Source organism: Pteropus medius, unplaced genomic scaffold, assembly GCF_902729225.1.
Source record: "Pteropus medius unplaced genomic scaffold, Ma_sr-lr_union100, whole genome shotgun sequence".
NCBI classification, from domain to species: Eukaryota; Metazoa; Chordata; class Mammalia; order Chiroptera; family Pteropodidae; genus Pteropus; species Pteropus medius.
In genome coordinates this window covers 25571342-25597187 of record NW_024342467.1, presented here as the reverse complement: position 1 = coordinate 25597187, position 25846 = coordinate 25571342, and the positions used below count along the sequence as shown (strand labels likewise).

The 25846-nt window shown below is 58.9% G+C and overlaps 3 protein-coding genes across 8 annotated transcripts in view; all 3 read right to left on the bottom strand.

Moving 5' to 3' along the window:
* DDC (dopa decarboxylase) overlaps nucleotides 1–13174 on the bottom strand; it is a 48352-nt gene extending 35178 nt beyond the window's left edge. The window contains exons 1-3 of the mRNA XM_039862851.1: nucleotides 13014–13174; nucleotides 2898–3124; nucleotides 597–710 (exon numbers count right to left, since the gene is read on the bottom strand). Coding sequence (XP_039718785.1) covers nucleotides 597–710; nucleotides 2898–3124; nucleotides 13014–13095 — 423 coding nt within the window. The 5' untranslated portion in view covers nucleotides 13096–13174. The remainder of the gene's footprint in view (nucleotides 1–596; nucleotides 711–2897; nucleotides 3125–13013) is intronic.
* Nucleotides 13175–20456: 7282 nt separating this feature from the next.
* GRB10 (growth factor receptor bound protein 10) overlaps nucleotides 20457–25846 on the bottom strand; it is a 123254-nt gene continuing 117864 nt past the window's right edge. For all 6 annotated transcript variants that reach the window (XM_039862819.1, XM_039862822.1, XM_039862820.1 and 3 more), the window contains 2 exons: nucleotides 21538–21631; nucleotides 20457–20661 (listed from right to left, as the gene is read on the bottom strand). In XM_039862819.1, coding sequence (XP_039718753.1) covers nucleotides 20515–20661; nucleotides 21538–21631 — 241 coding nt within the window. In that variant the 3' untranslated portion in view covers nucleotides 20457–20514. The remainder of the gene's footprint in view (nucleotides 20662–21537; nucleotides 21632–25846) is intronic.
* LOC120602484 (uncharacterized) overlaps nucleotides 21638–25846 on the bottom strand; it is a 5486-nt gene continuing 1277 nt past the window's right edge. The window contains exon 2 of the mRNA XM_039862823.1: nucleotides 21638–24875. Coding sequence (XP_039718757.1) covers nucleotides 24002–24875 — 874 coding nt within the window. The 3' untranslated portion in view covers nucleotides 21638–24001. The remainder of the gene's footprint in view (nucleotides 24876–25846) is intronic.

Genomic DNA, 25846 nt, shown 5'->3' with positions numbered 1-25846 from the left:
CCCTCATAAACAGACTTCTCCTTTCTATGCCTCGGGCCCCAATTCAACATGAGTCAACACCATGAGTCCACTCAGCTCTGAGGCACAGGCAGGGGACACTCCGGACCCCAAAGGCCAAGGGCAGACCCTCACTTTGAAGCCCCTGCGGGCGGAGCTGCCTGGGACCATGTGCGGGCTAGTGTCTGGGGGCAGAGACTTTGCTGGGAACAGGAGACACAGGAAGGGCCAGCCCGCCTGCCTGCCTGACCGCCCGCCCTGAGCAGGGCCCCCTCGGGTGCTTGTCCCCGGATGCGGTGGGGCCGGGCTGCTGGGTGGAGGGGGGCTGGCCCTATTTCTGACCGCCTGCTCTGCCCCACCCCACAGGCGCTCCCGAGGGCAGGGGCCTGTCCCAGACAGCAGGCCCCACCGGCCAGGAGCAGATGGGGTGGGGGACACGGGCGTTTGTCGAACCGGAGACCCAGGCTGATGACCTTCCCCTTCCCCTGGTCTCCCTCGCTGCGAGGCACCCTCTCTTCTCCCGGGGCGCATGGCCGCCTGCTCACACCCCCTGAGGACAGGTCCCCGTGGCAGGACCCCTGGGTCAGCCCGCCGCTCACCCAGGAGAAGCCGATGCAGCCGATGGCCCCGCACAGCATGTCCGCGAGCATGGCCGGGTACGAGCTGGCCGTGGGAAAGTAGGCGAAGAAGTTCGGGCTGTGCCAGTGCGTCACCTGCGGGGGAGACGGGCGGTCAGCGGGGAGCCCCGGGGTGAGGGCCCCCGGCTCGGGAGCTTGCTGGGGCGGCTCGCGCCTCAGGCCGCATCTCTCTGTGTGAGCGTCCAGCCCTTCTGAAGCGGCCCCGCAGAAACGAGGTTTCTATCAGGAAAAAAAAAAAAAAAATGAAACGCCTGATTTCCGAGGCTTCCCCGGCCGGCCTTACTACTGCTGGTCACTCCCCTCACGGGCCCTTCCTGGCATGTGGAGGGAACCGGCCGTGTGCTGTCCCAGGACTGGCAGCACTTGGCGGGCCGCGGGCGCCCCTGGGACCTAAGACGGGGTCCCTCTGCATCTCCGCCACCCCGTGTCCCAGGCGAGGATGCGGAAGGGCTTTGGGGGGGCGGCGCTCAGGCAGTGGGCATCTCAATAGAGGGACCGTGAGGGCCGGGGAGGGGTCTGGGGGTGCTCAGCACAGTTGGAGTTGCGGGCTCCAGACAGAGAGGTTGGGGCAGGGCCCAGGGGGCCGTGAGTGGCCTGTGTGTTAGGGGCCTGGAGAACATTTAAATTCCTTTTGAAAAGCAGAAAGAGAAAAAGGAAAATTTAGGTCAAAGAAAAACTTTACTCTGGAATGTTCATACACCCATCGCCACGGCAACGCACTCAGAAGGCACCACGCTCCACATGTCTACGTGGGGGGCCAGGGGCGGGGGGAAGGGGCAAGGGCCGGCGGTGGCCAGGCTTTCCTGCCCCTTGGGGCTGGAGGCCCCTCACTGTGGCCTCTTCCACCTGCCCTGACGCCCGGAAAGGACAGGGGGTGAGTCTTGACTGGGGTCACACTCTCAACCACTGTCATACGGCTGGCCAGCAGCAGGGCTGGACCTCCCACCAGGGACCCTGCCCCGCAGCCTGTGCACCTGACAGCACAGCTCTGCGTGGGGAGAAAGCCACAGTCCCTGTGCCCCCCACCTCCCCGTGTCGAAACCGTGCTCCCCGTGTGGTGGGATTAGGAGCCGGGGCCTTTGGGAGGTGACTAGGGTTCAAAGCGGTCATGAGGGCAGGGCCTCGGCAGAGCAGAGGCGGCCATCCGCAAGCCGGGACGAGAACCGGCAGCACGGCCGGTCCGTGGGCACACCGATCGGACCGGCCTCCCAGCCCTGGGGGTTGAGTGTTTGCTGCCGGAGCCGGCGGCCGGGGCATTTGGTACAGAGGAGCCGAGCAAGCGGGGACCCCGCGCTGCCTGACATTTACTGTTCCCCGGGGGCCGTGCGCCGGGGCTCAGCGCTTGGCGTGTTTGCACAGCCTCTAGGTGAGGGCTGAACCCTGCGCTTGGCTCAGAGCGCAAATGTCAGGGGCTCGCCTGGGAGGGAGGGAGCACAAGGGTGGGTGCGAGGGGGCGAGCGGCGAGGGCCAGGGCTGGACGCCCCCGCCCCGCCCCACGGCTGCCGATCGGATTGGCCTTGAGTCCCGTCTGAAAACAGCGGGGGGAAGGGGGGTCAGGGCGTGTGTAGAGTGACACTGCTTTCGCCCCGCGATGCCTCGGGTGGCTTCTCTGGCAGGCAGACCTTTCCATGGAAACTCGAAGCTGCAGTGCCTTTCCTGTGCCAGTGACCCACTTGCCCTGCCTCCCCCGGAGAGGATCTGGGGGGACCGCTGGCCTTGGGTCCCGTCCACCCCTGCATGCGGCCCCAACGGGCACCACACAGAGAGCTGTGACTCACCGGCCTCAGGTGGTCAGCCTCTGGGCAGAGCCAGTCCACGGCGCCCATTCTCAAATAAAACAAAGCATTCCTTCCCGACGTGCGACTTACCCTCTGCTAAACGCAAAATGGCAGGCATACGCTTCGAGCAACGGGCTTACTCGAAACCAGCCGCCAGGGGCTCCTTCCCGCAACCACGATGGCGTCGCGTGTCCCAGGGTCTCGGGGCAGGACACGGACGTGGGGAGCTGTGCGGAGGCCCACTCACTGCCTTCAGAACCCACAGATCTGGGTCACCGTCCTGGCTCCATCACCCTCGCTCTGTGACCTCAGGCTCGTCTCTGACCTCTCTGGGCCTCCGCTGCCTCCACTGTGAACTGGAGATGCTAAGGGTTCTGCCCGAGGCGGGGCTGCGAGGATCAGGTGAAGGGACGCAGGGCAGCCGCCCGACGCCCGCAGGGGCCCCGGAAGCGCTGGTCCTCCGGGACCGCCCTCGTCCACTCACCCCTGGCATGATTAACTTCTCGACGTCCTTCATAATATCCTCGTACGTGTCTGGCTCCTGGGGGGCGCAGCTGGGCATCAGCGGGCGCAGGTAGCCAGGCTGCACGCTGGGGTAGACCTGGCGCTTCTCGATGTCTTCCAGGTAGTCAGCCACGTACTCCACCATCTCCTTGCCTCTCCTTCGGAACTCGCTGGAGTTCATGGTGACGGCTCCGTCACAGGCGAAAACTGCGCGGGGAGAGAAAAGAAATCCGTCGGCCAACATGACACCCTCTCCACCGCAGGGGGGCGAGCGCAAGCGGGCTGCCCGCCGGGGCTGCCCGGGCCGCGCCCCACACGCCGGGGGGCCCCCTCTCCTCCCACGTCGGCACGGCGCGGAGGCGGCGCTGGAGCGGGGGACTGCGGCGAGATGCGGCCTCTTCTCCAACCAAAGACGCCTCGTCCTTTCTTCGTCTGCCCGGGTGACACACGGTTTACCTTCGTGGTCTGTCCCAAGGGTAACGACAGCCAGTGGTCCAAGTGCCGCCTTGGCCTTCGGACAGAGACAAGGGGTTTTAACCATCTGAGCCTCTCGCCTCGTCTGAGAGGTGAAGATGATACGGTGGTCTCAGGAAAGCGTGAGGGCACAGTCACACGCGTGCGTGACGCGCTCGGCCCAGAGCGGGGGCAGCGTGACCCATCAGGGGTAGACTCTGCCTCCTTTCTCTGGATTCATCCCCATGGACAACCTGCGTTTCGGAAACAATGCTTTCGTCCCTTGTCACGTAAGTGACGCACGAGCCCCTGGTCCTATGTGGCAGCTGGGGTCTGTGCAGTCTCCGTGAGCACCGAATCAGTGTGAACTCTGAGCCACTGTGCCCCAGGACATGTGGGCTCAGGTCCCTGCAAGTCTCTGCTAGCATTTTTGTTGACCAATCAATATGTAACTTTTTAATGTGCTTCTTTTAAAACATTTTATTTAATAAGTGTTGGTTCATTAAGTTTGAACTCACAGTATAACTCATGCCTGAATGGAGCTTGTCCAGACATGTACTTTCTGCATAAGGCAAATCACAGGCTTCTTGCATGTGGGAGCCCTGGACGGCACGTTAGCACGGCATGGGCAGGTCATTCTAAACAGTGACACAACCTAGAATACCAGCAGAATGGGAAGCAAGTGGCACCAAGCTGACCACTGCAGAACCAAGGCAGGACAGTGCCTTGTTTGAGCTCGGCTGGGGAGAAGCACGTAGAGTGACTCCGTTTCCATCCGTGAGCGACCACAGAGCACCACTAGCGCTGACTTCAGGATTGATTACCAAGGCACTTCAGTGCGCAGGTGAGTTTCCACATCGGGAATCCACGAACAGTAAGAATCGAGTCTATGCTCCAAAGAGGAAACTTGAACAACACAAAGAAAAACATCCGCCTAGAATCCTGCCACTCAAAACACTGGCGCCGGTCCTTCCAGAGTGTTTCCTGTACTCGTCGGAGACGATGCAGATGCATTCCCGAATCTCTGCCTCGTTCTCAGCTTCGGAACGCAAGGCTGACTTTCTCCTGGGGACAAGTCCACGTCTGGTGGGAAGAGCGCGGGTGGCGCTCTTGCTCTATTCCCGGGACTTCTTCCATTGTTTCCCATGATCTCAGCCTTGTTTTCTCTCTCTTTTGTTTATTTTTTAACAAATATTATGAAATTCAAGGAGTTCAAGAGACATGGTCCACCAGACACTTGTTCAACACAGCAGCACAGATTTCATTCGAGACGATCGTGACGAGAAGAGAAGCCGACGGAACTCGCGAGACGACGTGGGGCGGGCGGCCGCCGGTGTGCGGGCTCAGGGAGCCGACGGAAGGAAGGTCGGGAGGGGTCCTTGCTTAGCTGTCCAGGGCGGAGGGCGCTCCAGTGGCTACCCAGGGGAGAGGCGCCCTCGGCCGCCTGGGCTCGAGGGCCTCGCCGAGGGCTCCGAGGAGCCTGGTGACGCCGACCCTTGTTGGAGGCGGGCCGGTTTGAACGTGCCTTTCTTCCGTCGTGCTCTGTCCCACACTTTGTTGGGGGCGAGCTCTGCCTAGATGTGGGCCGGGGCAGGAGGGGGCAGGCAGCAGGGAAGGGTTTGGCGTCTCCGAAGCTGGCTGTTACGTCCACGTTATTGTTTGGGGTACGTGCTTCATCTCGTGCATGCAGGAGGACAGCGATTAGGATATGAGATTCTGAATCACGGCCACGGTGAACGATTAAACAACAGCATGGGACAAGCCAACGCGCGTGTCTAAATTTCCACTGCGCCTTTGTATTTCATAAGCCAAGGCCGAAGATGGTCCCGCTTATTGTCCAAACCACTCCGCTCAGACTCTGCAAGGCATCTTAGCATAAAGCCGCACAGCTTGATTTGCTCAGTTTCCCATTTATAATCCCGTGGGCCTGCAGGCTTTGAAATTAACTTTTCACTCGGAATGACCGTGATTATTTTGAATTTTGCGCATAAAACTCGGTTTTTACCTCAAATTAAAGTATTTGGAGTTGACATGATTCACGTGCAACCCAAACTGTACCAAACGGCAGGCTTTTTTGCCCACTTGGTTTTTTCACTCGGCAATTATGAGTCCACCCCCCTGTGGATAAGTACTTTTCTAAGGCATGATTTCTCAGGATTTCACAGGCTGAGGATGCTGTACGTATTCGCAACGTGCACGTCTGTCAGGTCCAGTTTTCACCCGCACCAGTGGGAGACTCAGTGGAGCGCAAGGTGACCCCGCAGGATCAAGAACCGAAGCATCTACATGGTATTTATCAGCGGCACGACCTGACGCGAGCTCCACCATGCTCAGCCTCTGCTGAAAACAAAAGTCATGAGGACAGTTCCGCCTCGAAGACTTTTTCTTGGTGACAATTAGATAAGTACATGCGAACGGCCTAGAAGATGCGCAAAATGAGCATTCGATAAATTAATTAGTTTTCCCGTGAAGCACAGATGGATGACCAGACATTTTAAATTTCTGCATCTTTGTTTTGCGTTAAAAATTCGTAGAAGGGAGAACATTTATTTCATAATTTCTTTAGAACAAATTCTTACATATGTGGTTTTTTAAGTGTTTTTCAATTATATGGCTAAACTTGTCCCCAGAACTTTTTTTTTTTTTTTAAACTAAATACTCTCCCATAGGGAGCAAGAATTCCCATTCTGCTTCTCGCCAGCACTGGATGTGAGTTCTCGTTTTAGGCTTTGCATATCTAATGGGTGTTATGATTTCGTTTTACTCTGATGAACGAGGTTCAACACTTTCTTCCTCATTTGGAGTTTGTCTTTTATGAGTTGCTGTTTACTTCATTCTTTCCCATGATTTTTTATTTAATTGCAGAAGCTCTAACATCTACGTTCACCTTTATGTCTGGGACATATTTTGCAGGCATTTTCTTCACTTTTTGACCAATTTTCCTTGTAATTTTATTCTGACCTAAAAGAATTTCAATTTTCATGTCGTCAGATCTCACGCACTTTCCCTCTACAGTCTGGACCTTGTGAATGACTGTTAAAAGCACCTTTTTAAGTAAGTATTTGAGCAACCGCTATTTGCTTAACTAAGGGGCGGCACACACAAGGCACAGGTGAGGACTCAGAGTGAGGGGCTGTGCAGAGTTGAGAAGGATGCTCGGGTTCTCCGAGTATCGACTGCTGCTTTCTCATGGAGATGGGGAGTACAGATGGCCCAAACAGGAGGCCTCGGGAAAAATACAGACGCACACACCAACCTGCCCTCAAGAGAAATACTCCCATCAAATTGTAAGATGAGACTTGGTTATTTATTTATTTTTTTTCAAAGCATCCCGTCACTTATTTGCTGGTTATTTCCCATGAAGACCTTCCCAGAAGGCTCTTGGTGCAAAGCTGGAGAAAATCTTGTGCTCGCTTCGGAGCTGTTTGATATTCTGTGCTCCCAAGCTGGGCAAATATTGACTGGGAGATGTAGACGATGATAAAAGCTACGATGCCTTCCCAGGGCCCCGAGACAGCTTCTGCCGACATAATCTGATGGCGGCACAGGCTGGCAGCTGCACTGCACAGCCTTCTGCATGCAGCGCCTGTGGGTGCTGCGTGGGGCTGAGTTTGTCTCACTAGACCTGTGGCCCAATAGCTTGCTACGTTGGTGACGCACAGCACAGCCCAGGTGTTTGGCTTTGAGTGTCCAGGGTGCCCTCAGACCTCCTGACCGACGGGGCGTTAGGCGTTTCCGGTAATTTATCACTCCGCTGGCCCCCTTGGCTAGTGGGGGGCTTCTAGACGCCTGGGGGGTTAGGCGTTTCCGGTAACGTATCGCTCCGCTGGCGGGGGGGCTTGTCTAAGCAGAGTCCTCAGCTCCCTCTTTGCTTTCTGAGCAACAGCCACAGACCCGGGCCACAGGAAGACCTGTGGACGTTTCCTGAGGAATGACTCGGCGAGGGAGGGGATGAACGGACAGTCTCTGGTCCTCTAAACATTTCATTGTTCAAATATGCTATGTCACATCCTACTCTCTGTCTTGAGGACAAAACCGCCAGCCCATTACGGGTCTGCCGTGCAGAAGCCATAGGAGACGATGCCTCAAGAACAAGGGTTCCAGAATCCTGACCCGCCCCACCCAGGCCTCCCACGCCCAGTTCATGAGCAGCCTCTGGTCCTCTAGGCCCAAAACCGACTCGGTTTCCCCAGCCTAGGCCCTGGGCTTGCACCTTGAACTTGGACTGTCTTCTCCTCGGGCCCCAGCTATCCCTGAAGTCCGAGTTGGAATTGTTCCCCTCCTTGGACCACTAGGATCCAGCTTCTGCCCCGGTGATTGGTCAGGGCTCAGGCAGGCCCCGGATGCCTCCCTGGAAGAGGGCGTGGGACGGAGGGCCCGCAAGACCTCAGCGACCAACCGCACACCCCCGACGCACAGGGCCATCTAGGCCCACGGTGGAGTGTCTGGTGAGCCAGCCCCCTGGGAAGGCGGGGCTCAGCAGGTGTCTTGGCCTGTGGCCCCGCCCACTGCGGTGCGCAGGCCACGCCCACTTGCTTCAGCCTTGGCCTGCGGGCTGCATTCAGCCTTTCTGGCTTTCGTTTTCTAGCTTGATGAAAAGGAAAGTGTTTACATTCTTTTCACGCTATTCCAGGAAAATGAACTGTGATTCATGACTCAAAACACGTCTCGCTCTGGGTGCGCGAGGCTGCCTCTCCCTCTTTTCCTGGAGCCCGGACATATCCATCAGGACATAGAGAGAACCTGGCTGCTTATTCCCCGAATCACCTGGCTTCGCACGAACACTGTCCCTCGCTCACGGGAGCGCGGATACCCAGCGGGAAGCCAGCTCCCGGCTACGATGCTTCTAGCGACAAGATATTCTAATGATAAGGACGACTGTTCACTTGCTGACATTTATGACTTGCTGACATCGAGTTATCTAGAGCTTTGTGTTACTTAACCTAGTGTGTTTGTCAGTGACCCTGAAACGTGAATAATCAAAACGAGCCCAGGAGATGCTGGCGGCCACCCCCAAAGGGCTACGGGCACCCCCCAAAGGGCTACGGGCACCTCCTTCAGGCCCTGTGTCACAGCTGCACATCTTGTAAGCTCTCTGTGATGCCCCCACCGCGAGCCCCTGCAGGGAGCAGGCCCCGGTGCAGAGCTGGTTTTGGGCAAACGTTTTTATCAATAATGGGAGAAACGGGGTGTGGGGGAGGGGCCGCATGGGGACTCTACTCTCTGCTCGACTCTTCTGCAAACCTAAGCCTGCCCTAATAAAGCGTATTGATTTTTTAAGTAAAATAACAGCATTAAGCTGAGCGGAAGCGCCCCCGTCTGTGCGTCCGGAGAAGCGGCAGCAGCAGCGCCCTCCCGGGACGCCTGGTGGCACTCACATCCCGCTCCCTCGGCCCCCAGGCCCTGCGGAGCGCGGGCTCCCTTAGGCCGAGGCGCCCCGAGTGCCTGTGCCCCCGAAGCCAGGGACCTTGCGCCGCACACGCGCACCCCACACCCACACGACTGCGTCTGGGTGAATCGGGAGTTCTTGGTGAAACGCGGCCCTCGCGCTGGTCTGGAGAAGGGTGACGCTCACACGGACGTCCTGGTGCCAGGCGCCCCAGAAGCTCCTTGCCTGCGCCCCGTGACTGAACCTTCGCAGCGACGTTGCCAGGACCTTCGCCACCCCCTGCACGGGTGAGAAGGCCGAGCATGCAGAGACTGAGCAACCTGAGCAGGGGGCCACGGCGGGACCCCGCCCGCCGACCAGCACCCCTGGGTGCGCTGGGCTCCGGCAGAGCACGGGCCAACAGCCCCTGAACAAAGCGGGACTACACCTCAAGGTTAGAAACTAGAAACCGGTTTCTCCTGAGTGCCTCGCAGAAGCCGCACGGGCTCGGCCCCCACGGGGCCCCCTTGGCTGCCGGCAGCTCCTGGGCGTGCGCGGCTCTTTGCGGCAGGTGCGCGCGCCGCCGGCCCCCTGCCCAAGCCTCCACCTCCCGCCGGAGGGCGGCCGCAGCACCAGGCACCACAGAACTCTGCACAGGGCATGGGACCACTTATATGGCCAGCGCCCCATGGAGCCTGCCGTCCATGGGGCCTGCCGCAGCGGCCCGAGGGGGAGGGGAGGGCGGTGGCTTCTCCCTGGCAGCGTGGGATGCCCAGGAAGCCTCCCCCTCTCCCGCCACCGGTGCGGGTCAGGGGCCCTGCTGCCCTCATGACCTCTCCGATGCTTCGGCCCCGCAGGACACCGTCCTTCCTCCCAGCAGCCTCGGGGGTGCAAAGAGCAGCCTGGGTTCAGAGGAAAGGCCGAGGCCCCAGCTCTGAGGTAGGAGGCCGCATGGCCAGTGTCTCGGCCTCTCCGGCTGCAGTTAACGCTCCTGTAAGGGCAGCAAGATGCTGCAGGAAGGAGGCGCCCTGGACTGTCACGCTGTCGGTGTCTGGCAGTCATTAGGAGAAGGCCCCAGCCTGTTCTCCGGAGCCAGCGTGTCACCTGGCAGCGCTAGGACACCAGGGTCACGTGAGAGAAACGACACAGGGGCAAGTGGCACCTCTGACAGGAGAGGAAGGGGCCTTGGGCCCTGCCTGCTGCTCACTCCCCACGGAGCACCCCACTTAGCATGCGCCCCCCCATAGTCCCGCCGACAATTCTCCACAGAAAGGAGCCACTGAGAACTGTCATGCTTTCGACCGTACCGTCCTGGGGCATGTTATAACTGTCACTCACGTCCCCATGACCATACTGCGGAGCGGCGTGAAGCTCGTTGGCAAGTTCATGACTTAAGTAATTTCAAAAGGAAAAAAAAAAGTCAGCCACAGGAAACTTGCCGACGTCATTCCAATTTCTCCTGAGGTCCGATAGTGCAGGTAGCCGTCGTGTTACAATACACATACTTACAGAACACAATGCACACCTTTCTACGACTACCTGCCCAGCTGAGTCCTCCCGTCACGGGGACACTGTTCACGGCTGGTGGCCATCGCAGATGGCGGCGCCACTGAGGAAAATGGCAGCTGCCCCGCCACGATGTGCACTGCTGAGCTTTTTCCCTCAACGACACGAATTCCCGAATGGAATTGTGAGGCGTGAGTTTTCCGTTCTTTTGCATGTTGCCAAATGTCTTTCCACAAAAACTAGAAAGATGTAGAAATGCCATCCACCCCCGGGCACGGTAAGCACAAATGCCCATCCCCGCCAGCTTCCACCATCATTCACAGTTTAAATTCTGTCGAAATTTTCATTAATCTTTGAAATCAATTAAATTTAAAATCATTCAGATCTCATCATTTTCTTCCCTGTTTGCTATTCTAAAAAATCTATAAGGAGCCACCCCGTAATTTTAACGTTCGCTTTCCTCCTGTGTCCACGCTGAGTGTTATTCCGGAAGGAATTTTCCTTAAGCACAAAGCCGCCTGAGCCTTCACGCTTCGCCCTCATTTCCCCGAGTTCTCTCATCCCTCTCTCATTCCCTTGAAGTCATATTAATAGTTCACGAAAGGTCACACCATCTGCCTTTTCTATAAATGTGAGTCTATTAAATGATCTTCTAGTTGGTTGCTTCTTTTCATAATCATTGCAACACCCTGTGGCTGTGTCACGTATTGATTTGCCGTCTCTTACGACACCTACCGCTGCCTGAGTCCACTCTGTGTGCTTGGCACACCCTTTGGGGAGTCTCGGCTTTGTCACAAGTCAGTTCAGTGGGAAATGTTGACCCCTCGGTTCCCTGTGAAACCTTCGCCTCTCCCCAGGCACAGGTGCTGGCCTGTCACCGGCGTGGCTGAGCAGCCTAGCTGGGACTGGCAGCTGCCCCAAGTCAAATCCTGAGACCACATCGGCACTTGGTTGTCAATCCTATGGACCGAGAAACCAAATGAACCGGCATTGCCGGACCGCCTGCTAGGCCGGCAGAGGCCTCTGCGGGTTAATTGCCGTTCCGCCAGGCTCAGAGGGGTTGGTGCCAGACCAAGGCCATGGGAGCAGTGAGTGTGGACACCTGTGGCTCTGCTGCTGGCCGACTCCCCTGACGCACATGTCCATGCACACACGTGCTGTCTGCCACCTGCGCCCTCAGAGCCCACAGCCCACAAAAGAGGCTCTGGCTTGAGCTGGGGGGCACGGCCCGGCACCTAGAGTGTGCTCGGGGTCCTGCCCCTTCACCAGACGCAGAGAAGGCTCTGGGGGCAGGCACTGAGCCCCAGCCGCGCTCCTCCCGACCGAAATAGAAACAGGCAGCTCCACAGTCTGCTGCACCCCAGGAGACGCGTCTGTCCCCCACTCCCCCCTGAAGGGACGGTGCTGAGCAGTCACTGCACGCAGGGCCCTGGCGTAAGCCCTTTATCTCTCGTCTCTCCATCTTCCCAGCAGCTTTGCAGAGCGGCGAGAGGACCCCGCTCTGTAATGAGGCGATGTGCCTGGGGAGCTAGGGCTGCGGCGCCCACAGCCCAGCAGTCCCATGCATGGCTCCGGGTGCCCGCGAGACCAGACCGGTCCCTCTGGCCCAGGGTCCCCAGCCCACCGATTACAGGGGGGCACAGCGGAGGTTGGGACCAATGCATTGCCCCCATGTGCCCTGAGCATCCTCCTCCAGGAGTGCCCACGAGCACCCACAGAACCCTCGGGACCGCCCTAATAAAATACCACGGGGGCCCATTCATTCCAGTGGTTTAATCGACCAGGCTGTCTGCAGAGGCACAGCCACCACCTTGTGCCCAGAGAGGGACAGAAAAGAGGCTGTGGGGGGTGGCACAGCTTTGTCCCCGTAAGAGCGCGCAGACGCTCCCGCCCCGCCCGTGCCTCGGGTGCTGCGGGATGCCCTCCGCCCCGGCCAGGGCTTCATGGCTGTCCCCGCGCAGCTGCCATCGTCACCTTCGCTTTTGTTTTCCTTTGGGAAGGAAATAGTCCCCAGAGACTCAGCAACCACCTGTGAGGGGTCTGGCTCCTGGGGCTTTTAGGGGGAAATCCAGGCCAGCGGCTTGAATTTCCCCCGGGACCTGGATAAAATACCGTATATATACGGGCAGGAGTCCCGCTCGGCAGCGTTTCCAGCCTCCGCCTCGGCCCCCCACAGCCCCGGCTTCACTGCCCGACCTACAGACCTGCAGCTCACTCGCAGTCGCATCCACATGGGGTGGGGTGGGCTGAGTCTGGCTCTTCGAGCTGTGCACCTGCCGGTTTTATAGCCATGCCGCGGGAGGCTGCCCTTTGCTCTCTCCTCAACGACTGAATCGGCAATCTGGGCTTCACCCCACGTGAGCTGAGTCGCCCGGACCAGCCTCCTCGTTCCCCGGCCCAGCTCCTGCCCCTTGGACTCCAGATGTGCCGGGAGCCAGCTGGCAGACCGTCCCCGCTCACCCCGTTCTGTCCACCGTGGCTCCGAGAGCACCGGCTAAACACCCTCAGAAAGTTCCTGGCCCCATTCGGCTCGTTGCTTAGAGAGGAACATGGAAAGTGGGCGACGCAAGTGGCACCTATTTTCTCATGAGCTGCCGATCGATGGTCCCCACCCTGCCCGCGGCCGGACGCCCAGTCCTTGCTGAGGAAATCAGCCCGGCTGGAATCAACAGGCGAACCTCCCCCCGTCCCCAAGCCCAGGGTCACACCCCCCGGGAGCTGGCTCTCCGGTCTGGTCCCCAGGCTGTGAGGACAAAGAGAGGTACTCACAGCGGCCAGGAGTTGCTTGTTCTCTGTCCTCTCTCACCTCTCCTCGGTGACAGTTAAAAGGCACAGAGGATGCGACTGCCATTTATGTAGACAGAGTGTCCGCCTCCACAAAGCCAATCAGAGCCAGCGGCGTGCTCAGCTTATTTACCAGCAGCTTCTCCCCCTCCAGCCGCCTCCTGCTCCACCCACCCACCCCCACCACCCAGGACGTGGGGGCTGGGAAGAGCAGAGCAGGACCTGGGGGACAGCAGAGCCTGCAGGAGCTGGGGGCGAGAGGCTGAGGGGAAGGGTCCCTGTGTCCCCAGGCCACTGTGTGGGACCCAGACTCTGCTAGCTCTCCTGGAGACTTGGGGACCTCTGAGCAGCCCCAGACTTCCTGGCTCGTTCCGGGGTGATGACGGGCTGGCCTGGGCTTGAGAAGCCAGGACGGCTTGCCCTGTGACGGCACCGGGTCACGCACTGGGCCAGCTCCTCTCCCCCTGGCCTTGCTGGGGCCCCACGCCAGCAGGCACCGAGGCTCAGGGCACCAAGCTCCTTAGTCTCCTCCTCACTTCTGATCAGAGAGAGCAGCAGATGCAGGTGAGGGTCTGAACCCAGGTTTATCTGATTCAAAGCTTCGCTCTCTCGCCCTCGAGGGTACCAGCCTTCAACACACAGATCTCGAATCGCGTGTGGGCTTCCTCCCTCCTGCACTGCTGTGCACGCAGGCCGGCGGGTGCCGGAGGGCTGACTTCCTGCTCTTCCAAGGCGAGCTCAGGGCCCTGGGGACCTGGGTGGGGGGCCTACGTGGAGCCCGCTCAGGCCAGGAGGCAGGGGCGTTCCTCTGCCCCCACCGCGTGCACGCACACACATGCACACACGTGCACACACACGCGACACACACACACACTCAGGGCCTGTGGCTGTCAGGAGCCGGGAACTCTGCCTAGCTTGCCATCCACCTGGGTTTAATCCAGCAGCATCTTATCACAGAGCATGTGCCCTTGTGTGGTGGATGGGGCTGAGTGGGCCATGGACTCTGGCCTCCAAGACAAGTCTGTCCCCTTGCAGGGTGGTGGCTGTCCAGGCCCCAGGTGCTGGGGGCAGGACCCAGCTCAGGGGGCCGCCCAGCCAGGAGGTGCACCCCTCCCCCAGCCGTGAGGGGCGAGGCAGGCCGGCCCGCACCGCGCACTGTGCCCGTGGGCCATACGCTCTGTGGGATTGGAGGATGGCCCGCTGGGCAGGGCTGGCCTGCAGTTTGGGGCTCTGGCTGGGGCCCTTTGCGCCTCCATGGGGAACCCCTCCCCCAGCACACAGCTTGGCCCAGCTCTGGCCCCTAGTAAACCCTGGACAACACAGACCACAGGAGAGGGGGCACCCTAGCCCCGACCTCTGCAGGAGGGAACTCTCCCGTTTCACAGAGGGTCTCGGTGGTGACACCTGGCACTCGTGAGGCTTCCGTCACAGGTATGTGTACAAAAGGTTAATGACTAATTCCTGCTTCAGACATCTGACCAGCGAGATGGAACGGGGAGCCCGGAAAAAGAAATCCCACAAATAGAGGCGAACCGATGTGCATGGACCAGCGGATTGACAGAGAAAAATGAGCTAGGACGTGCGCTGGGCGGCCGGTCGCCACGCGGGAGGAAAGGGGATTGGACCAACTCTCGCTTCACGCACAGAAACACACTCCCGGTACGTTAGGTCCGTGACCGAAAGGGAAACTTTTCAGAACAAAGAAGTATTGTTTTTACGACTTTGGAAGGGAAGGATTTCTTAGATAATCCAGTTTATCGGTTCAGCGTAAGAGGCTGATGAGCTTGACCGCGTTGCTCCGATATCTGTTCTTCAAACTACGAAACCAGAAAGACAACCTCCGAAGCGGAGGGAGACGTTTAAAGCGCACACCGCTCACCACGCGCCAGACGGCAGCGCGAAACGACCTTGCCGATGACAAAGAGAGAACGGATAGAGATGCGCACTTATCAGAAATGGAAACAGAACGTCTCAAAAATGCGTGAACAGGCGATCTCAGTGACCAAGGAAGACAAAGGAAGCGTTGATATTTATTCATTGCCTCCCATGTGCTGGGTATTTTCCAGACGATATGTAACTTTATCCCCACGGTGCTGTTCACACCCCCATTTTACAGACGTAAGAACAGGCTCCAGGCCACCACGTGCCCACCTGTCTTGGTGGAAAGGGGTAGAGAGAAGCGGATGGCAGGTCTGTTCCACGTTTGCCTCTGGGCAGTGGTCAAAAGATCGCTTCTGGCACCTACCTTGTCAGACAAGTCACTCCTGCAGACGGAGTGTGGACGAGCGCCCAGGGCAGTACCCCCAGCTCTGCAGCCTGCAGCACGGGGCGAGAGGCAGCACCAAACACCAGTGATGATCCGCAGCCTTCCAGTGGGTTAACCTGGAAGTGGTCCTTCCGCACAGGGGAGCAAAGACCAAGGTAGAGGTGTTGCGGTTTCAACAGCAATCATCTATCTGACTGATAACAAAAACAGAGACGTAGCAGAAACTGACTCCCACGTCCGCTCTGGGCTGCGCCCTCCCCCTGCCCCGGGGTGCGGCAGACTGGGAGAAGCAGCTGGGAACGGTGCTCAGATGGCCACTTTCCCGAAGCTCCAGTGGCTCAGGACCTGGTACATTCTGGACGCCCGCCCCGCCCCCTCCTGGGTTCTCTCTCGCTTGGCACAAAGCGGTGCTGAGTTCCAAGAGCTCAGAGGTGTGGAGGGGCCCCGAAGCACATGTAACCCACGAGTCTCGCCAAGGTCATGGCTGACCTTGACCTTGGTCAGCCATGAGTCAGACCTCGGCAGAGCTTGGACTGTGCTGTGAGTGGCGATCCCGGCTCTGTCTACCTGCGGGCAGCTTAAGAAACGGCTTATGAGGCTGGTTGTTGTCAGGATGTCATTGAGGACAGGACCCGGAGAGGCCTCTGTATCACGTCCCGCCAGGGACGTTGGACCCGCGTCTCGGTGCTGGGGAGTGCATTCTTTGGAATGACTGCTCTGCTCACCTCAACGACACCGCACTTATAACTAATCGAGTGTTTCGGTCCCTTGAAGCTGAGGTCATTTTTGAGGCCCACCCCTCAAAGCCGTGGGCACAGTATTCTTGGCTTACTACTTTCTTCTCTTTGGCCCACCTCCCTCGATAAGACTCCGCTCTTCCAGATTTAGTGCTTTGGGTTTTCCTTTAACAAGCAAAGTATAGAGATTGGTGGGGAGAGAGGGGTTCTGTTAAGTGGAGGCGCAGGGGACAAAGGAAGGGGCCTTAGGCATCCGGGTGTGTTGGAAACGTCACCGTGATGACAGCATATTTAAAAATGAAAGGCGCCGAGAACGTGGAGCGCTGAGCGGAGCCCGTCGGTGCAGGGGGCGGCTCATGCGGGGGTTCGCCTGGGGGAAGGGACGGAAGGGACACGTGGACCCACAGCCCGCCAGGCCCGGGCCAGCTGCCAGCCCCCACTAGCAGCCCCTCTCCTCATGTGCTCTCCTCCCTCTCACAGGTGTGGGGTTTATGGGGATCACGGTGATCCCATGACCGCCCCACGCCCCTCCCCCACGCCCCCACGGGGCCGCACGCCGCCCCCGCACACGCCCTGCCCACGGCCTCTCTTGAGAACGCTGTGCGTTCCGGCTGCCGTTCTTGCCCTAGGGCGGCCTGACTCTGAGCGGTGAGCTGTCGGAGACGGAGGACTCGGGATCAGGGGACTTCAGAACGCCACAGACGTGCTCCTGCTGGCCGAACAAGGCTGGCCCATGACGATCACCCACGGTCTCTGCCTCTCTGGGGGCGCGGGAGGCACGTGGTCCCTCAGGGTCACAGGACATCCATTCTCTCATTCTTTCTGCCAGTTTCCTATTTGACGGCAAAGCCCAGGTTCTTGCCACTTTCTCCCCGCTCCCACCCGGCAGTATACGAAATGCCAGTGGCCTCGGCGAATGTGAGCTTCCGCGTCTCCTGCGGTGTCTGCTCCCCTCAGTGGCGACCTGACTACCTCTGAAGCCCCCCGAGGGGACAGGAGGGTCAGCTCAGGGGATCCCGGCCCCGAGCTAAGCCTACACAGACTGATGACACAGACCTCGGGCAGGGCCAAGCACGTGTGCACGTCACGCACATGGTCCCGTCTACCTCGTTTCTAACCAGTGCACGAGCGCGTGCTGTTACTATTCTAAGTAATTTCCCAAGGTTTTTAGTGGCTGACGACTTGGAGTGTTTCAAAATATAGAAAAAGACACCACATACGATAGAAAATGTAGAATGCTGGATTAATGTTTATTTCGAATTACAAGAAACAGAACATCAGTCCCTTATTTGTACAAAAATACCTGAAAGTATACAATTAGGATTATGAGCCAAAAAAGCTATGTACAGAGAGGAGCAGAGCACATGGAATAAAGGTTTTGTCTCTTAGGTGAACGAACACCTTCTGCATTCCCTGAAAATGTTTACACGTCAGGCCACTTATGGTCACCGCGGCTTGCGCTGCGACGGCACAATCTACTGAGAGCAGGTGGCGCTCCCAGCAGGTGCGTCAATTGGTCAAACCGTCAGGTATTATAGTGCAGAAAAGAGAAGACAAAACTTATAGACTGAGGCACGTATTTCTTCAAAGTTTAGCAAACAATAACAAAACTTTCTGAAACTCTATAAGACGTAAGGTAGCAGAGCTCGGCTACAAAAAAACTCTGACACCCAAAGCATTTGGCGGTTCCCTTCCCAACTGAGTCCAGGTTGCTACGTGGAGCTTTCATTTAGGAAAGAAAATCACAGGCAGAGACATAAGGTCAACAGGCTCCAAAACGACCCTGAGCTGTGCCGTTTACATTCATGTCATTTAAATACAAAAATAAAAGTCAAATGTCCTTCAGCCCCTGGCGGGCGGGGCCGGGCACCTGCCTTCTGGAGGGACGGGCTGTTTGATGGTGGCACACCTGGCCACTGGGCGCAGGGCGAGGCTGTGCAGAGTCTACACTCGCCAAACACCCGCTGCGGCCGGGAAGGTACAAAAGACTATGTCATAAGAGCTACATGCAAAACTAAGTCAGAGCCAAGCTTTCGTTCTCCGTTTAAATAAAATGCATACATAAATATGAAATTCTGCAGATACTATCTGGCTACTGGATGGGGCGTGAGAGTCTCATCTCACTGGGGAGACCAGTCTGTGTAAACAGGAGAGTTTTGTTGTGTGTGTGTTTTCAGGTTTTTACTTCCGACCAGTGAAGAGAAAAACGTGTAAGAGGGTCACTGAGGAGTCAGGCCCTCAGGTGACGTGCGGTGGCAGCACGCTGCCAGGTAGGACTCGAGACTCACCTGTCAATGGCTTGAAAGACGAGCTGGCTACAAAAGGAAAAAAAACACAGTTGAGCGTTTATGGTTAAAAACACGTCTAACTAAAAATTCTTCATTTGCATATGTAGACATTTCATGAAAAACAACTAGTGTCGCCTGTAAACTACGATATTTCTAAGCTAGGGACCGACTCACGAGGGTCGGTGCCGCCCCGAAGCCCGTCAGTCCGTGTGGACGTGCGTGTGTTTCTGGGGCGCCTGGGGCCGGCACGCTCAGGGGAGCCCGGCGGGTGCTGGGGCAGCTATGCGGGGAGAGGAAACGCGCTTATCACCACAGCAGTCCGCATGCTTGTCAGAGACCGAAGGGAAAGACCGGGCCGCTCCGGGCCCCGACGACTCAGCTCCGGGCAGGGCTGAGGGCGCGGGGAGCAGTCAAGCCACCGGGGGACGTGGCTGCTGGAGCAGGAAGCGGCGTCCTGCCGATAAAGCTCTTCAGCGTCCGCAGCTGTGAGGTACGAGCCAGCAGAGGCGCCCGCGGCGGCCTTGCGTCGCCGGCTCATGGGGTTTCAGCAGGACGGGGTCGCCACGCGCAGACCTCGGCGCGGCCGGCTGCCGACACGTCCTTCCGACGCTTCCATCGGGGCTGCCGGCGCGAAACCCGCGGGCCACTGCAGGACGCCGAGCAGGAGCCAGTCTCTCATCGGGCCCTCCGATCGTCGAGGGGCGGCAGCCAAGGAGGGAGGCGTGTGCCACTGCCGGGCGTGAGGCAGTGACTGTTCTGGAACAGGCGGCGAGGGCCGCAGGTGGACAGACGGCGAGGGGGGCGCCCGCCGCTGGCAGACCAGGGCACCAGGTGTGTCTCGAGAAGGCTGGCCTGCCTGCGACGGGGCCACTCGGCCCTGCCGTGGGGGCGGGGGTCGAGCTTTCCAGAGAAAGCGGGGGTCCCAAAGGGTGGAAGACGCGACATGCTGACGACAAGCACGGACACCTGTGCATAGAGAAGTGACTGACAGGCCGTGGCCACCACTGGTCCACAAAATGCGCCCAGTGCCGACCACGGGTGACACCTTTTAGTTTAAAAAACAGCTTTTCAAGTATACTGGGAAAGGCGAGGGTGTTTGTTATTTGGAAGCTGAATCCACCTGTGGTGACCTGCAGACGGCGGGCGCCCCCTATTGCCTGCGGCCACGCCCAGTCTGCAAAGGCCGCCCATCCGGCTGCCCATTCGAGGCTGTCGACCCTTGTGTCTGTACCGGGAAGCCATGCCCCCTGCCCCCAGGGCATGGAAGACAAAGGGACGTAAAAGGGATCGGCCTGAAACAGTAAACACGCTGGGTCTCACTGTCAGGTGCTTCCAGGGCAGGAGCTCATTTCCAATGCTCTGCTCTGGGTCCTGGGCAGCCCAGCCAAGCCGATAGTTCCAGTTTAGCCTCGAATACAAGCCTCCTCTCTGCGCCTGCCGGGGTGGCCGGCACAGAGCGGGGTCCCGCTGGACCCTCTCCAAGACTCTCTGCGCCCTCTGGGGTGGCCGGCACAGAGGGGGGTCCCGCTGGACCCTCTCCAAGACTCTCTGCGCCCGCCGGGGTGGCCGGCACAGAGGGGGGTCCCGCTGGACCCTCTCCAAGACTCTCTGCGCCCGCCGGGGTGGCCGGCACAGAGGGGGGTCCCGCTGGACCCTCTCCAAGACTCTCTGCGCCCTCTGGGGTGGCCGGCACAGAGGGGGGTCCCGCTGGACCCTCTCCAAGACTCTCTGCGCCCGCCGGGGTGGCCGGCACAGAGGGGGGTCCCGCTGGACCCTCTCCAAGACTCTCTGCGCCCGCCGGGGTGGCCGGCACAGAGGGGGGTCCCGCTGGACCTTTCCAAGACACTCTGCACTACCGGGGTGGCCGGAGACAGAGGGGGGTCCTGCTGGGACTTTCCAAGACTCCTTCTGCGCCTCGGGTGGCCGGCACAGAGGGGGTCCCGCTGACCTTCCAAGACTCTCCTCTCCTCTGCGCGCCTCGCGGTCAGCACAGAGGGGGTCCTGCTGACCTGCACCACTAATCACCACTAAAGCCTGCCAAACTAGCCCCCTGCTAGTGGCATTGAAAACTGTCCCACCCCTGCTAATCAGCATCGACGCCGAGTCTGCCAAGGCACAGCCCACCCCCGCCCCCCCCACCCCCCCCCTCCCCCAGTGTCGGCCCCTCTGGGCTTCAGCCGAGGTGCGATCTGAGGTCACAAGGCCACGCGGATGCAGTGGTGCTTGAGCTTGCAAGGCAGGACGCCCTTGTTCAGCTGGTAGAAGTCGACGAGCTGGATCAGGTCGGAGAAGCGTGTGTTCCCGTCGTCCAGGCTGAAGTACACCTGGCCGTCCTCCTCGAACTAAGAGACACAAGAACGCCGGCCAGGTGAAAGGCCGCAGCTTGCGGCAGAACTGGCCGTGGTCAGCCGCAGCCCTGCCACCCCGCAGGGTGGATCCTTGGGGGCACACAAGGAGTCGGCAGGACGGGTGAGAAAGAGGGCCGGGGGTCAGGAGTGAGTGGAAAGTGGCCCTGTCCCTCAGGCCCACTGAGCACAGCTGGCTCCCTGCCCCTGTGGTGTCGTGGGGCGGAGCCGATGTCCCTCCCGGCCTGCCCTGCCTGAGGGTGAGGGCGACCGGTCAAGCTGCGGGTGCCCGCATGGGGTAAGGTGCTCCTGGTCACTCTAACAGTGCTGACAAACGTGTCTGACAGTGGTGTTTCTGGGACTGTGCGAGGTAGAGGCTGTTTTCTGGTCCCAGGACCAAGTGTAGGGGCGGGGCAAAGGACAGTGCCCGTTGGGCCCCTCGGCCAGGGGTCCACAGCCCTCTCAAACCTCCCGGGACCATCCTGGCCCAAGTCAGACAGCTCCTCAGATGCACGTGTTCAGCAGCGTGCCCACCACGTGCTGGCCCCGGGCTGGCCGCTCACAGGGCCCCGTGACCTGGCCTTGCTTGTCCTCCCGGCCGGGTCTCGGCTGCAGTTCTGGGCCAGGTGGACGTGCAGGACCTTGGCATGGGGCCCCGTTTTCCCATGTTATTTCTCGGAAACGCCACCCCCATTCCCAAAGAACAAACTTCTTCCTCTTCCAAGGATCTCTTGACCATATCTCACCTGCGAGCTCAGAACCGTACGTACTTAAGGATCTGCAGTCTGGCTGCTTTATAACTGGGCAGCTGCGTTCAGAATGAAAGCAGAAAGCCAAGGGCACGAGGGTGGCTGTGGGAACATCGGTACTCACGGGCAGGATCTGGAAATTCTTGACTTTCTGGTGGTGGCACAGTGTGAGCACGAAGGCCTTGGGGTTGCTCTGGCTGTCACGGAGCAGGAAGAGCCTGGCGGGGGGGCGGTGATCGCTGTTACCTCCTAGAAGCCCGGACTCTCTACGTACACGTGCGTGTATACGTATTTGCACACGTAAGCCAGCGCATACACGCGTGCACACATACGCCCCTCCCTGTCTGGTGAGACAGGCTTGGAGCCGTGACGGCTCAGGATGCCGTGGCATCCAGGTGGCCTCTGGTGGCAATGGCACCCTACACACCCAGACGGCGGCTTCTAAGGGTCACCCTTCGCTGCAAGGGACGAGGGCTCCTTGGCAATGATTAAGCAGCCCCATGGGGTCAGGTGGGGAAAAAGCAAGACTCAGCTAGAACGTTCTGTTCCAGAAAGGAAGGAGTTGCTGAGAAGATGATGACCCGGGACGCGGCCTGGCCAGGTCTGGGCGTCAAAGCGAAGAGCAGAAGGGATGGAACACGAGCCACAGAACGGGCCGGAGTCTGTGAGTCCAAACCAGTTTTACAAATAACTGAGCGAATACATTAGCGGAGGAGGAGAGAGCGAGCGAGCGAGCTCTTCCCTAGAGCAGAAGCCCAGCCAAACAGGAGGACGAGGCCGCCGCAGATCTCCGCCGATCGAGACCTGAGGTGGACACTAGAACCAGCGGGTGGACGTCTGATGCCAAACGGCCTCAAGGCACTGATCCTGTTTACTATAAGGGGAAAGAGTAACTCTGCAGAGCGGGGACCTGGCCAACTCGATCTTCACAGGGCCTCACGCCGCCACCACCGGGAGCGACGTGGCCCACCCGAGCACTGGCGAGCACGCTCTGGAGATGCCTGGATGGCACTTCCGGCTGCCCCGGCCAGAAACGCGACGCCCGGCCGAAGCGCGAGCCAGCCGACTCGCCCAGACCGTGGCAGCTTCTAGAACCAGCTTCTACTCCTCAAGAGCGCCAACGGGAGAGAGAGGAAGGCATGGAGACGCGCTGGCATAGGAGGGGTTGAGGGTTAAGAAGCTTTTCCTCTTGCAGAAAAATTTAACTGGGGCTGCTGGGAAAAGGGACTGTGTACGTTAGATGACAGACTTGCATTTGTGTTAACTACCCGATTTCGTAACATATTATGTTTAAATAAGGAGAGTTCTTGTTTTTAGAAATTGTAACAGAGATAATTAGGATTGAAGGGGCATCATGCCACAACTTATTCCCATATGGTTCAGACAAAAGAGAGAGCGAGAGCGAGAGCGAGAGCGAGAGCGAGAGCGAGAGCGAGAGCGAGAGAGAGAGAGAGAGGGAGGGAGGAGGGAGGAGGGAGGAGGTGGGGGCGGCAGGGCAGACGCTAAGGCAGTGGGCTGTGACGTGCATAGCTGTGGTAACTGGGCAAAAAGTATATAGGAATTATTTTTCTTGCAACTTTTCTACAATTTAAAATGACTTCAAAATAAAAAATATTTAAAAAGTTAAAACAGCACAAAGAAGCATACGTCAGTGCTTTCACAGGAACATGTGGAATGAGCTGGGGGACAGACAGATTCACGTAGAAAGGAGAAGCCCCAACACCCCAACCCAGAGACAAAGAGACGGCCTGGGAGGAACGTGCTTCACAGGCATCAGAAAACCGGCCGCAGAAAGAGCCGCATCGTCGGTTTCTAGAGGAGAACGTTAAAATGAAAAGCAGTCAAATAAGACTGAAAAATCCTGTGCTAAAAAGATAAAAAAAAAAAAGGTAGCTTTATGTATTTCACTGCAGGATTTCTCAGAGCCTTTAGGGTGGGACCCCCCAGGCAGTCCCACCAGGACTGCCTCCGGGGCTCCAAGTTTTCTGGTCTCACCTGGCCTCACGGCCCTATCTTTCAGGACACACGTTAGAGACCCCCAGCTAGGACGTGCAGGGTTTGGCTGGGGTGGCTGGGGGGACAGTGCTGGGACCCGCGGGCTCTGGGTGGCCTGTGCTCATCCTACCTCAGTGCCCTGCTTCTTCTTCCTGAGTCACTTCATTCTAAATGTGCCGTCGCTACTAGCAACCTAGGGGTCTGCGGAACTCTGGGGCACCCCGGAGGGAAAGCCGGGCTGTCTCTTTCTCATCTGTCCCCTTCATTAACTCCGGACGGAGGAGCAGACACAGACGCCGCCCTGTCTGCCCTGCAGTCCGGGGGCATGACCCCGGGAAACGAGGGCGCGACCCCGGAGGCTCGGGCTTTACGGGCGCCGGAAGGTTTTACGTCTGGAATGCGGGCTGACCGAGGAGCCGGCCAGCTTCTGGCCCGGCCCTCGCGGGCTGCACGACGGGCCGCCTAGCTCTCTGTCTCGGCTTCGTCATTTGCGAAAGGGCACGGTGACACCTCTGGAAGACGGTGGCTATCATGTGGACAGTCGTGCACGAGAGCATGGCGTCCACGGTAGCTGGACACCACCGTGACCATGCTCAGCAAACCGGATCTAGGGGTTTCTGAGCGTGACAATGGCGGGGACCAGGCCCAGGGCGGACCACGCACTCCAAGGGCTGCCGCCCAGGGAAAGCAATCCCGAAGGGACACAGCCAGAAAAGGGTGAGGGCCAGCGAGGCCGCACCAGGAGCCAGGGACGGTGAGCTCCTTCCGGGAGGGCCAGCGCACTGGGGGAGGGCGAAGCTGCCCGTGCTAGCAGTCAGGGTGACAGGCCAGCAGAGCTGCCGGTGCCAGGGCGGACGCCGATCAGTGTCACAATGCAGCTCGCGTCCCAGCTCGGCACGCATGCGTGCTAGCTCAGTCCTGCCCCGCTCTGTCCTCCGACGGTGAGGGAGGCACCGGCAGGAGAGTGGGCGGACCCCGGGCCCCTGGCCACACCGCTGGGCAGTGCCAGGACGCAGCCGGGACACGGTGCGGGGAGCAGCCTCCTCCAGGTGAGCACCGTGGCTCTCACGGGACCCTGTCAGCCCAGACAGCACTGTCTCTCTGCTTGGGGGGCGCTGTACAAACGCAGGTCTGGACAAGGGCGTCCCGGCCCTCCCCACGGGGTGCGGGCCCTGGCACATGACACGACATGGAGGCAGAGGCCGGGTGCGGGGGACCACTCCCAGTGTGCACACAGCAGGGCCTGGAAGGGGCGTGGTGCCACCGGTGACAGCACTCACAGTGCCCCTGAAAAGACCCTTCTCCCCAGGTTCTGCGGGGTGGAGGGCTGTGGGCAGCAGGAGGGGACAGAAGCAGGCAGCGAGCTCAGGGTCGGGCAGGAACCCCGCCAGGCTGGAAGGGGTGAGTGCACATGTGTGTGCACACACCCGTGCCATCCCATGCGGGGGCCACCTGGATTCTGGGGATTGCGACACCTCAGGTGCACCCCCTGCCCGCCCCCTCTTCTCCACACACCCTGGGGACCTACGCTCTCCGTCCACACGTCTGTCACCCTGCAGTGCCCTTCACAGCCATTTTCTTTCCACTAAGCTGGCTTCTCTCCACCATCCCTACAGGATCCGTAAAGATTACGGATCAATTATTGGACCCGTTTTCCAAACAGCCCCCCAAACACAGGGATTAAAGGAGGGTGTGGCATCACCCCATTCTCTTGATTTCTGTTTTGCCCAGAGCTCCAGCGGCCAGAAGGGACTGGAGATTACGGCCTTAGCGACAATGAAGACCCGGGGGGTGGGGACAGAGAGACAGTCCACTGGCCGAAGAGAGGGCATGTCGAGCATCAAGGACAATACCTTCTGCTTGAAATAAATCAAACATGTAAGAATCTAAGTTCGTAGCAATAAAAAAAAAAACCAAAACACAAAAAACAAAAAAAACACCTTATTTGTTCCTGCTGGAAGATGGTTCAACACCAAGTCATTATTTTGACACCTGACAATTAAGGGAAAATCAAGCATTTAGCTCCATTTTCCAGGAAACCAAATACATGACAAGGGAAGAATTTTGGCTAAGAAACGATGAAAGAACAACAGGAAACGTTTTGTAGCCCCGAACGACACACTGACCCTGGCTGGCTCAGTGACAGCAGCTGAAGCCATTTGGTGAATGGGGGTGGGGTGTGAGCAGGGCGGGTCTGGCTGACGACCGCTGGACCTCCTGCCCATTCCGGAGCAGGACCACCAAGCTGGAGCCCCGCACCTCACCTGAGGTGGCAGAGGGCACTGCCTCTCCGGCCGTGCCACCCCTGCGGCCTCGCCCGGCCTCTGACGGTCACGCGCAGGAAGCCAGAGAGATAGAGCAACATATTAAAAGAAACCACCAGTGCGATTAGCAGATGACCCACTTCAACTAGCAAAGGGGAAAAAGGAAGGAAGGAA